At 43.2% G+C, this 12,939-nt stretch overlaps 1 protein-coding gene across 1 annotated transcript in view; it reads left to right on the forward strand.

Moving 5' to 3' along the window:
- LOC139381266 (collagen alpha-1(XXI) chain-like) overlaps positions 1 to 12,939 on the forward strand; it is a 28,939-nt gene that overhangs the window by 13,970 nt on the left and 2,030 nt on the right. The window contains exons 18-23 of the mRNA XM_071124732.1: positions 1,700 to 1,771; positions 1,858 to 1,893; positions 3,936 to 3,980; positions 4,111 to 4,143; positions 9,511 to 9,657; positions 10,411 to 10,587. Coding sequence (XP_070980833.1) covers positions 1,700 to 1,771; positions 1,858 to 1,893; positions 3,936 to 3,980; positions 4,111 to 4,143; positions 9,511 to 9,657; positions 10,411 to 10,587 — 510 coding nt within the window. The remainder of the gene's footprint in view (positions 1 to 1,699; positions 1,772 to 1,857; positions 1,894 to 3,935; positions 3,981 to 4,110; positions 4,144 to 9,510; positions 9,658 to 10,410; positions 10,588 to 12,939) is intronic.

Genomic DNA, 12,939 nt, shown 5'->3' on the forward strand with positions numbered 1-12,939 from the left:
TACTGATTATTGGCTGAGAGAAATTGATGATAAAAAGATTGTGGGGTTTGGCTTTGGACGTTATCAATCACAGTCTGCTGGTGGAAAAACGTATGTGTTATGCCTTTATACCTCCTGCTATATTGTGGATAAAGAGTTACCTGTCTAACAGAACACAGAGGGTGTTCTTTATTTATTTTATTTAACTAGGCAAGTCAGTTAAGCACAAATTATTATTAAAAAATACAGCTTACCCCAGCCAAACCCTAACCCAGACGACACTGGGCCAATTGTGCACCGCCCTATGGGACTCCCAATCACAGCCGGTTGTGGTACAGCCTGGAATTGAACCTGGGTCTGTAGTGATGCCTCTAGCACTGAAATGCAGTGCCTTAGACCACTGCGCCACTCAGGAAACCTGTTAATGGAAGCCTCTCCAACATAATCCAGGTAGAATCAGGAATTCCCCAGGGCAGCTTTCTAGGCCCCTTACTTTTTTCAATCATTACTAATGACATGCCACTGGCTTTAAGTAAAGCCAGTATGTTATTGTATGCGGATCACTCAACACTATACACGTCAGCTACTACAGCGACTGAAATGACTGGAACACTTAACAAAGAGCTGCCGTTAGTTTCAGAATGGGTGGCAAGGAATAAGTTTGTCCTAAATATTTAAAAAACTAAAAGCATGGTATTTGGGACAATGCCTCAAAAACCTAAACTAAATATTGTAATGAAAAATGTGGAAATTGAGCAAGTTGAGGTGACTAAACTGCTTGGTGTAACCCTGGATTGTAAACTGTCATGGTCAAAACAACAGTAGTGATGATGGGGAGAAGTCTGTCCATAATAAAGCACTGCTCTGCCTTCTTAACAGCACTATCAACAAGGCAGGTACTACAGGCCCTAGTTTTGTTACACATGCACTACTGTTTAGTCATTTGGTCAGGTGCCACAAAAAGGGACTTAGGAAAATTTCAATTGGCTCAGAACAGGGCAGCATGGCAGGCCCTTGGATGTACACAGAGAGCTAACATTAATAATATGCATGTCAATTTCTTCTGGCTCAAAGTGGAGGAGAGACTGACTTCATCACTACTTGTATTTGTGAGATGGATTGAATGCACAGAGCTGTCTGTTTGAACTAATGACACAAGGCTCTACAGAGAGCCATGACTACATGGAACTCTATTCCACATCAGGTAACTGATGCAAGCAGTAGAATCAGATAAAAATAACGGATAAAAATACACCTTATGCAACAGTAGGGACTGTGACGAGACACAAACACAGGCACAGACACATGCATACACACAGGATAACATATGCACTATACACACACGTACATATGGGTTTTGTGTTGTAGATATGTGGTAGTAGAGTAGTGGCCTGAGGGCACACACTTAATGTGTTGTGAAATATGTTGTGAATGTATTGAAATGTTTTTAAAATTGTGTAACTGCCTTAATTTTGCTAGACCCCATTGGCAGAAGCTAATGGGGATCCATAATAAATACAAATACAAATCTTCACACGTCTCACTTTAATTAAGAACCCATTGCATTCAAGGAGGAGTATTGATGAGCAGCACTATTAAATGTATCCTTCTCAACAGATGTCTGTGTCCAGTCATTTGCCATCCTACTGTACAGGATAATTTTTTACTGTGAAAAGTAAGTGATCCCTCTGCTAAATTTAAGAAATGCTTCTCTCTCCAGGGCCCCCGAGGTTATAAGGGATCAGCAGCAAAGCCAGGAAGACCCGGATTTATTGGACCCCCGGGACCTGTCGTGAGTGTTCCGGGTGACTCTTTGTAAACTATTTGAAATACAAGTTAATCTCTCCAAACCACTAAAACAGGTCATTTCTCCAACAGGGACATGTGGGAGTAGCTGGACAGCCAGGCCCCAAGGTATTCACCTACTGTACGGCTAGAAGAGCAACATGTAGGGAGTTCTATAATGAAGTGTGATAGCACCCAAATTATCAAGTCAAGTGTCAAGACATTCATTAGTCTACACCAAGATCACATAACATTATCATCGCATATCTATGTGTTCTCAACGCTAAGGTAAAACTGGTGACCAATACCTATATACTGTACTGTAAGTGTTAGTGAGTTAAGATGACGTTCTTCAGAATGTTACATAAAAGCACAGCTTTGCAATTAACTGATTTGATCATGCTACTGTATTCAGTACAGTACCAACATTTCACGACTAAGTTACAACACTAGACAAAACACTAGACCTACTCTAAATCAATATCCAGAGATGTGCACAGACAAAACATATTACCTGTCCTGTCTTTACATTTGTCACCACAAACAGAGCTTCTGTAGCTCACTACCCCCCATTAACCTGGCAACCACCCCACATCAATCCCCATGTCCAGGGTGGAACAACAAAAAACTAGTGGATGATTCACTTAGTTCTCCCCGCCCGACTGGCTCTCTTCTTCTCCTTAATTGTCAAATGGCTGCTCTGCTCTTAAGGCATGTTCACTAGTGGTGACAAACTGGCTTTCACGGCAGAGCCATGGCTCTTGTTTCACAGAAAATCCTATTCTCTCCCCATCTGAACCTGAGGTAACGTAGGTACTAAACTCCCCTGGGGGCCTGTTCTACCTGTTTATGTGCCTGCTGATAACAAACTCAAAGCTTGCTTTGCACCATGTGGTCTGGACAGGGTCTGTTACAGGTGTTTACTAGATGCGTTTCAATGTGTCTGTTTATGCATTATGAAACATGTCAATTCTCTCACGGCGTGAAACCACATTCTCTGATGTAGAGTGAGAACAATGCAGATTCCTTAGAACCCCGGAAGTAGTTAGATCAAATATTTGACTCTCTGCAGCTGTTCATGCATTTCTAAACATGTTAAAAAAAATGTACGGCAAAGAACGACGTACAGTCATGCAGACTGCAGAGCTGTATATATAAAACACCGGATGTGTAGATCAAATATAGGACTTTCAACATGTTTTTGAAGTTTGATCCTGTCTGATGAGAGACAACTCCCACTGCACTGCAGTGCATAGCACACTCCATGTTGGCTGCGTCATTATGTGGCTCATAGTGGCTTCAGACTACAAAGTGTGTGTGAGTAAAACCATGGGCTTCTCTATTCTCTTTCCAGTGTCAGCTCTCAAATCAGAATATAACCTATTTTAAGAGCCTTTGGTGCTGGCTTTAAGCCCTCAAAAGGCTAAATGCATTAAGACATGTAAATCAGTTTCTGTACAAGCCTTAATATATTTGTTTAGTAACTCCTATTTCTGAATCTTGTTATGGATTTTTGTTTTACACACAACATTAGTAATGCTTCATTAAAATGTTGTTAAACACTCTCCTAGGAACACTAAATAGAATTGCTGTGAATTAGGCATTTGGCACTTTGCATCTCTTTTTCTTGTCATTCGCTGTATACCTGTAATTGTTATGAAGACATCAGACTGATACAGAGTCTAAAGGGAGACATGTTGTTGGAACATGATGTCCCCTACAAAACAAAGTCGTTTTTGCAGTAGCTCTGAAGATGATGTTTATTTGACATTTGCCATCCATCAGGACAGAGGGGAAGGACTCTGGGGACACGTTGTCTACACGCACACGCGCACGCACACGCACACACACACACACACACACACACACAGACACACACACACACACACACACACACACACACACACACACACACACACACACATCCTGTTCCTGGATGAAAAAAAAGAAGATGGCAAAGATTTGTGGGCCATCAAAGACTCGTAGAGATTAATGAATGTGCGAGAAACACTGTCCTATAGATCAGATGAATTAGAGTCAAAGAAGGTAGCAAGGACATGCTGTGTTGTGTTTCAGCCATGTTTCACATGTTCAGACAGACAGTCTGTGAAAATAAGTAGAATGTGTAATGGCATTTTAATCATCTGTTTTGTTTCAATTGTATCTTACAGGGAGATACAGGCATTCAAGGGATCCAAGGAGTCAACGGTGCAAAGGTACTTATACTATTGCTTTGTTTTTCATATATAAAATGTCATTGTGTTCAATTGATTCTACTTCATCTTGAACAATATTCATGAAGCCCATGTTATCTGTACTCACTCTGGGTTTACTTACTTTCTATAGGGAGAAAAGGTTGAAAAGGGCCCCAAAGGCAAGGTAAATATACTTTACTTGCATTGTAGTGCCATAGTCACATACAGTGAAAGAAATTGTGTACGACAGAGTCATTGCAGAAGACATTTGTAAGAAGAATTGTTGTTAAGTTTCCAGAGTGGTGCACCAGTCTAAGGCACTGCATCTCAGTGCTTGAGGAGTCACTACAGACACCCTGGTTCGAATCCAGGCTGTATCACATCCGGCTGTGATTGGGAGTCCCATAGGGCGGGGCACAATTGGCCCAGCGTCGTCCAGGTTTGGCCGGTGTAGGCCGTCATTGTAAATAAGAATTTGTTCTTAACTAACTTGCCCAGTTAAATAAAGGTTACATTTTTAAAAAGTCCTGGGTATTCTACATAACCATATATACAGTGCCTTCAGAAAGTATTCATGCTTTTGACTTATTCCACATTTTGTTGTGTTACAGTCTGAATTCAAAATGTATTCATTTGTTTGTTTTTCCTCTCTCACCTATCTACACACAATACCCCATGATGACAAAGTGAAAATATGTTTTCAGAACATTTTGCAAATGTATTGAAAATTAAATACACACAGTGCCTTTGGAAAAGTATTCAGGCCCCTTGACTTTTTCCAAATTTTGTTACGTTACAGACTTATTCTAAAATTGATATTTTTTTTTTTTACAAATCCTCAGCAATCACATAATGACAAAGCGAAAACAGTTTTTTTACAAATTTATGCAAATGAATAAAAAAAAAACTGAGCTCAAATTATTAAATTGACATAAGTATTCGGGACCGTTTGCTATGAGACTCGAAATTGAGCGCAGGTGCATCTTGTTTCCATTGATCATCCTTGAGATGTTTCTAGTTTACAGTACATGTCAGAGCAAAAACCAAGGAAGGGTACCTAAAATGTTCTGCAGCATTGAAGGTCCCCAAGAACACAGTGGATTCCATCATTCTTAAATGGAAGTAATTTGGAATCACCAAGACTCTTCCCAGAGCTGGCTGCCTGGCCAAACTGAGCAATCGAGGGAGAAGGGCCTTGGTCAGGGAGGTGATCAAGACCCGATGGTTACTCTGACAGTGCTCCAGAGTTCATCTGTGGAGATGGGAGAACCGTCCAGAAGGACAAACATCTCTGCAGCACTACACCAATCAGGCCTTTATGGTAGAGTGGCCAGACGGAAGCTACTCCTCAGTAAACGGCACATGACAGCCTGCTTGGAGTTTGCCCAAAGGCACCTAAAGAATCTCAGACCACGAGAAACCAGATTCTTTGGTCTGATTCAACTGATTCAACTCTTAGGCCTGAATGCCAAGCATCACGTCTGTAGGAAACCTGGCACTATCCCTACGGTGAAGCATGGTGGTGGCAGCATCATGCTGTGGGGATGTTTTTCAGCGGCAGTGACTGGGAGACGAGTTGGGATCGAGGGTAAATAGAAAGGAGCAAAGTACAGAGAGATCCTTGATGAAAACCCTGAGTGCTAAGGTTCACCTTCCAACAGTACGACATCCCTAAGCACACAGCCAAGACAATGCAGGAGTGGTTTCAGGACAAGTCTTTGAATGTCCTTGAGTGTCCCAGCCAGAGCCCGGACTTGAACGCGATCAAACATCTCTGGAGAGACCTGAAAATAACTGCAGCAACGCTCCCCATACAACCTGACAGAGCTTGAGTGTCACGCCCTGACCTTAGAGGGCTTTTTATGTCTCTATTTTAGTTTGGTCAGGGTGTGATTTGGGTGGGCACTCTATGTTCCTTTTTCTATGCTTTGTATTTCTTTGTTTTGGCCGGGTATGGTTCTCAATCAGGGACAGCTGACTATCGTTGTCTCTGATTGGGAACCATACTTAAGTAGCTTTTCCCCACCTATGCTTTGTGGGTAGCTATTTTCTGTTTAGTGTTTTCTGCACCTGACAGGACTGTTTCGGTTTCGTTTATTCTCTTTGTTATTTTGTTATAGTGTTCAGTTTACATAAAAAGCATGAACACTTACCACGCTGCGCTTTGGTCCGATTATTCCTCATCCGACGATGACACCGATTGAGAGGATATTTATTAAATATTTGTATTAAATATTTTTATTTAACCATTCTTTAACTAGTCAAGTCAGTTAAGAACAAATTCTTATTTACAATGACGGCCAACCAAAAGGCAAAAGGCCTCCTTCGGGGACAGGGGCTGGGATTAAAAAAATATATATATACACTACCGTTCAAAAGTTTGGGGTCACTTAGAAATGTCCTTGTTTTTGAAAGAAAATCACATTTTTTGTCCATTAAAATAACATCAAATTTATCAGAAATACAGTGTTGACATTGTTAATGTTGTAAATGACTATTGTAGCTGGAAACGGCAGATTTTGAATGGAATATCTACATTGGCGTACAAAGGCCCATTATCAGCAACCATCACTTCTGTGTTCCAATGGCACGTTGTGTTAGCTAATCCAAGTATATCATTTTAAAAGGCTAACTGATCATTAGAAAACCCTTTTGCAATTATGTTAGCACAGCTGAAAACTGTTGTTCTTATGAAAGAAGCAATAAAACTGGCCTTTAGACTAGTTGAGTATCTGGAACATCAGCATTTGTGGGTTCGATTCCATGCTCAAAATAGCCAGAAACAAAGTACTTTGATCAAGCAACCTTTCGGCTACTGGCCCAACACTCTAACCACTAGGCTACCTGCTGCCCCTAGGCTACCTGCCGCCCAGTCTTAGGCTACCTGCCGCCCAGTCTTAGGCTACCTGCCGCCCAGTCTTAGGCTACCTGCCGCCCAGTCTTAGGCTACCTGCCGTCCCTAGGCTACCTGCCGCCCAGTCTTAGACTACCTGCCGCCCAGTCTTAGGCTACCTGCCGCCCAGTCCGACTCTTATGCTGTCAGAGTCCTTCACGTGCCTTTTTGCAAACTCCAGGCGTGCTGTCATGTGCCCTTTTTCTCAGGCACAGGCCGCTCAGGCCACTATCCCCACCTGCTTCAAGATGTCCGCTATCATCCCCGTGCCCATGAAAGGGAAAGTAACTGAACTGAATGAATACTGACCCGTAGCACTCACTTCCATCATCCTTAAGTGCTTTGATTGACTAGTCAAAGACCACATCACCTCCTCCCTCCACGGCAGACTCGACCCTCTCCAATTCACCTACCACACTGACAGATCCATGGATGACAAAATCGCCATTGCACTGCAAACTGCACTCACCCACCTGGACAAAATGAATGCATATGTGAGGATGCTGTTCATCGACTACAGCTCAACCTTCAATACCATCGTACCCTCTAAGCTCACCAAAAAGCTCATGGCCCTGGGACTGAACTTCACCCTATGCAACTGGGTCCTGGACATCCTGACGGGCCGGCTCCAGGTGTTGAAGGTAGGCAATATTACCTCCTCCACACTTACTCTCAACACAGGGGTCCCACAAAGGTGTGTCCTCAGTCCTATCCTGTACCCTCTGTATTTATTATTATGTTTATTTCACCTTTATTTAACCAGGTAGGCCAGTTGAGAAAATGTTCTCATTTACAACTGCGACCTGGCCAAGATAAAGCAAAGCTGTGCGACAAAAACAACAACACAGAGTTACACATAAACAAACGTACAGTCAATAACACAAAACAAAAAAAACAATTTAAAAATCTATGTACAGTGTGTGCAAATGTAGAAGAGTAGGGAGGTAAGGCAATAAATAGGCCATAGAGGCAAAATAATTACAATTTAGCATTAACACTGGAGTGATAGATGTGCAGATGATGATGTACAAGTAGAGATATAGCAGTGCAAAAGAGCAAGAGGGTAAGCAATAATATGGGGATGAGGTAGTTAGGTGGGCTATTTACAGATTGGCTGTGTACAGGTACAGTGGTCGGTAAGATGCTCTGACAGCTGATACTTAAAGTTAGAGAGGGATATATACGACTTCAGTGATTTTTGCAATTCGTTCCAGTCATTGGCAGCAGAGAACTGGAAGGAGAGGCAGCCAAAGGAAGTGTTGGCTTTGTGAATGACCAGTGAAATATACCTGCTGGAGCGTGTGCTACGGGTGGGTGTTGCTATGGTGACCAGTGAGCTGAGATAAGGCGGGGCTTTACCTAGCAAAGACTTACAGATGACCAGGAGCCAGTGGGTTTGGTGACGAATATGTAGTGAGGGCCAGCCAACGAGAGCATACAGATCGCAGTGGTGGGTAGTATATGGGGATTTGGTGACAAAATGGATGGCACTGTGATAGACTACATCCAGTTTGCTGAGTAGACTATTGGAGGCTATTTTGTAAATGACATCGCTGAAGTCAAGGATCGGTAGGATAGTCAGTTTTACGAGGGTATGTTTGGCAGCATGAGTGAAGGAGGCTTTGTTGCGAAATAGGAAGGCGATTCTAGATTTAATTTTGGTTTGGAGATGCTTAATGTGAGTCTGGAAGGAGAGTTTACAGTCTAACCAAACATCTAGGTATTTGTACATGTCCACATATTCTAAGTCAGAACCGTCCAGAGTAGTGATGCTAGTCGGGCGGGAGGGTGCGGGCAGCAATCGGTTGAAGAGCTGGCACTTAGTTTTACTAGAATTTAAAAGCAGTTGGAGGCCACTGAAGGATGGCGTTGAAGCTCGTTTTTTTTTTTTTTTAGCACAGTGTCCAAAGACTGCGTGGCCTCACATTGTTCCAACTCCGTCATTATGTTTGCTGATGACACGACAGTAGTAGGCCTGATTACCAACAATGATGAGACGGCCTACAGGGAGGAGGTAGGCACTATGACGGTGTGGTGCTAGGTAAACAACCTCTCCCTCAAAGTCAGAAAAGCAAAGGAGCTGATTGTGGACTTCAGGGGGAACTAGGCTGTGCACGCCCACATGGAAACCGTGGTGAAGAAGGCACGACAATGACTTGTCAACCTCAGGATTCGGAAGAAATTGGGCCTGTCCCTGAGGTCCTTCACAGCCTCGTACGGCAACTCCACCGCCGTGGACCGCAAGGTGCTACAGAGGGTGGTACGCTCAGCTGAACGTACTGTACCATTGGTTGCACACTGTCTGCCTTCCAGGACACCTAAAACACCAGGTGTCGCAAGAAGGCCAAGAAGATCATCAGGGACCCCTCTGGTTACCATGATGACAATCCTGTGGGTTTCAACTGTAAAACGTCCATAGATGACTTTTTTCAAATCCAATGTATTTTCAATGTAGATTCCACATCACAATATATAGACAAGTTTTGTTGAAACAATGTTGATTCAACCAGTTTGTGCTCAGTGGGTTATGTCTGTGTGCTCTACCAAATGGGGACCACGTTAGAGGAATTGTAGTTTAGTCCTGGGCATTTAACAACCTATCAGTATGTTGTGGGTGTATTACAGAACATTTCTGTTGATGTTCTGTCTGTGCTTTAGTTTGGAGACGTGGGCGCACAGGGTCCCCACGGTGGTCGGGGGAAGCGTGGGCCAGGGGGCGAGCCTGGACGCACAGGCCCAGTCGGAACTAAGGGCGTCCGGGGTGATGGAGGACCAGTCGGGTTTCAGGGTCCGCCAGGGCCACCGGTAAGTACAGGAAGTGCCATGTTCAGCAGGATCTGAAAAGGTCAAGTAACTTAATTTGTTCTGGGCAGGTGCCACACAAGCGTTGGATATCAAAGTAGGCCTTTTTACTGACTGTCTGGGTAAAAAGAAGACGAAGCCAGTACCATCTTTACATATACTGTATATGTCTCACATAGTAAAACTTACAAAAGTCACACATGCAATGGATGACTCACCAACAACCCCTAGTGATAAGAGAGCCTAGAACCTGCTTTCAATTGTGTTGTGTAAACAGTGACACTATTTACTGCCATCATTTTGTACTGACTGATCCATTCAAAACAAGCCACCATATTTACAACCTGCATTGTGCCAATATGCCAACTATCTTCTGTTTTCCTTGATAAAAGATATATAACAGATACCCTAAACTAACGTCATCAGAGCTGTTCTCACAGACTTAGTCATTATAGCGATTGGCATAGACCATGTGTGGTAACAGTGTCGAGCAGGCTTGTAAATGGTTTCTAATTAATGTTGTTTTTTGTGACTCACAGCAAGAGTTGGCTGTAAATCTATAATGTGCCTAACAAAAAAATTGTTGTTTGTGTTTCTCTCCGTTCATTACATACACTCACCGATTTCCTCAAAGAGCCTTGCATGCCATTGGTTGGGCCTGCCCTGTCCTGTAATGTTATATTCCATATTGCATGTCATTGTCCCACTGTTGAGTAATCTCCAAGTAATGGATGCAGTCATGATTTGTTTCCACAGGGCCCAACACTCCCCGCTCAACACGTGATTGAGGTCTGCAAGAGAGTGGTGCTGGAACAGATGTCTACCTTTGCCAACTCTGTGAAGAGGACATGTGCTGGCGTGTGCCCACTCTACAGGGACGTCCCCTTGGGTGCCCCCGGTCCCACAGGACAGAAGGGAACACCGGGACCTCCAGTGAGTGTCATGTGTTAGAGTTACTATGCTGTGTGTGTGTGTGTGTGTGTGTGTGTGTGTGTGTGTGTGTGTGTGTGTGTGTGTGTGTGTGTGTGTGTGTGTGTGTGTGTGTGTGTGTGTGTGTGTGTGTGTGTGTGTGTCGGTGTGTGTGTCGGTGTGTGTGTGTGTGTGTGTGTGCGTGCGTGCGTGCGTGCGTGCGTGCGTGCGTGCGTGCGTGCTGGTTTTATTATTATCTTAGAAATCCTCTAACAACTGAACATGGAAACTGTCTGGAGGAAGCCAAGAATATTCCTTTAAGCCTCATTACACGTATAGGTTGTTTTGCTCAGGAACACTTGAAGTGCACACTCCATACATTGTTGTGTTTCTGTGTTTCCCAGGCCAAGTTAAATGCTTACATATTGCAAGCGCCAGGAGTAAGAAAGCTAAAGTATTTGGCAGTATAGATTGGAATGAAAACATTCAGTCTTTCCACGTCCCTGTGAAGACAACATAAGAAGTCACAGACGAAGCACTTGCTCTGGGTTGAACGGTTCTTGGAGGGATTCACCAGCATCCCTGGAGTGGAAAGCCTTTTCCATATGTATTATGCACTAAGACAGACCCTGTTCAGGTTCCCCAAACTAACGTTTTCCACCCTTTTTGGTTCCAGGTAGAACCTTTTTGGGTTTCACGTAGAACCCTCTGTAGAAAGGCAACCCAAAAGGGTTCTACCTCGAACCACAGAATCTCTCAGGCTAATAGAAGTTCATGAAACCACAAATGCATACAAATGCTTCTGTCAAGCATCCTGTTGTGACCTTCGATAACCAGCCAGCGATCAGGAGCCAGAAATCTTATTGTGTAAACGTCTAACATTATATCTCTGTCAAAGCTCTGCACCTTACTCAAGTCTATAGATTGATGTGGTTTTAACGGTATGAATGGAGAGATTGGACAACCAGGATTCTATGGGGAGGCAGGAGACGCAGGCAAACAAGCCAGGTGAGAAATATTGTGCAAATGAATGACTGACAGAACTAAATTGATCTCTGAATTTTTTTAATTACATTTTTTATTTCACCTTTATTTAACCAGGTAGGCTAGTTGAGAACAAGTTCTCATTTACAACTGCGACCTGGTCAAGACAAAGCAAAGCAGTGTGACAGAAACAACACAGAGTTACACATGGAATAAACAACCGTACAGTCAATAACACAATAGAATACAAAATAAGGCTATATAGAGTGTGTGCAAATGGCATGAGGAGGTAAGGCAATAAATAGGCCATAGTAGCAAAGTAATTACAATTTAACAGACTAACACTGGAGTGATAGATGAGCAGATGATGATGAGCAGATGATGGTGTGTAGTGATACTGGTGTGCAAAAGAGCAGCAAAGTAAATAAAAACAATATGGGGGTGAGTTAGGTAGATTGAGTGGGCTATTTACAGATGGACTATGTACAGCTGCAGCGATCGGTTAGCTGCTCAGATAGCTGATGTTTAAAGTTAGTGAGGGAAAGGTAGGTCTCCAGCGATTTTTGCAATTCGTTCCAGTCACTGGCAGCAGAGAACTGGAAGGAAAGGCAGTCAAAGGAGGTGTTGGTTTTGGGAATGACCAGTGAGATATTCCTGCTGGAGCGTGTGCTACCGGTGGGTGTTGTTATCGTGACCAGTGAGCTGAGATAAGGCGGAGCTTTACCTAGCATAGACTTATAGATGACCTGGAGCCAGTGGGTCTGGCGACGAATATGTAGCAAGGGCCAGCTAACTAGAGCATACAGGTCGCAGTGGTGGGTGGTATAAGGCGCTTTGGTAACAAAACGGATGGCACTGTGATAGACTACATCCAATTTGCTGAGTAGAGTATTGGAAGCTATTTTGTAGATGACATCGACGAAGTCGAGGATCGGTAGGATAGTCAGTTTTACTAGGGTAAGTTTGACGAAGTGAGTGAAGGAGGCTTTGTTGCGAAATAGAAAGACGATTCTGGATTTGATTGATCTTTGATGCAGAAAATGTATGTGTCTATATGTTAGCCATTGCTGTTCACCATGGGGTCCGATTCCGACTTAGGAATGAATGCCTTTTCTACACACACCTTTCCTACGCACTTTTCAATATTTGGTATTCTTACCTTATTCAGTCATGTAACACGCTCTGCATGTGTGGCTACCTTGCGCGCTCTGAATACATTTAATTCAACCACTGAAAACCCTCCCACTTGCTGGCCAAATTTTTTTAATTCAATTAGGGTTTTCATTTATCTTTATTCTTTTATCTTAAGCCATCCCTTTAAATACGGTGTACCTTTTAGTTAGATTTTAGCCCACAGACTTGAGAGAACAGGTTCAGATATTAGGGATCAAT

Source organism: Oncorhynchus clarkii, chromosome 23 (genome assembly GCF_045791955.1).
Source record: "Oncorhynchus clarkii lewisi isolate Uvic-CL-2024 chromosome 23, UVic_Ocla_1.0, whole genome shotgun sequence".
In the NCBI taxonomy this organism is placed as follows: Eukaryota; Metazoa; Chordata; class Actinopteri; order Salmoniformes; family Salmonidae; genus Oncorhynchus; species Oncorhynchus clarkii.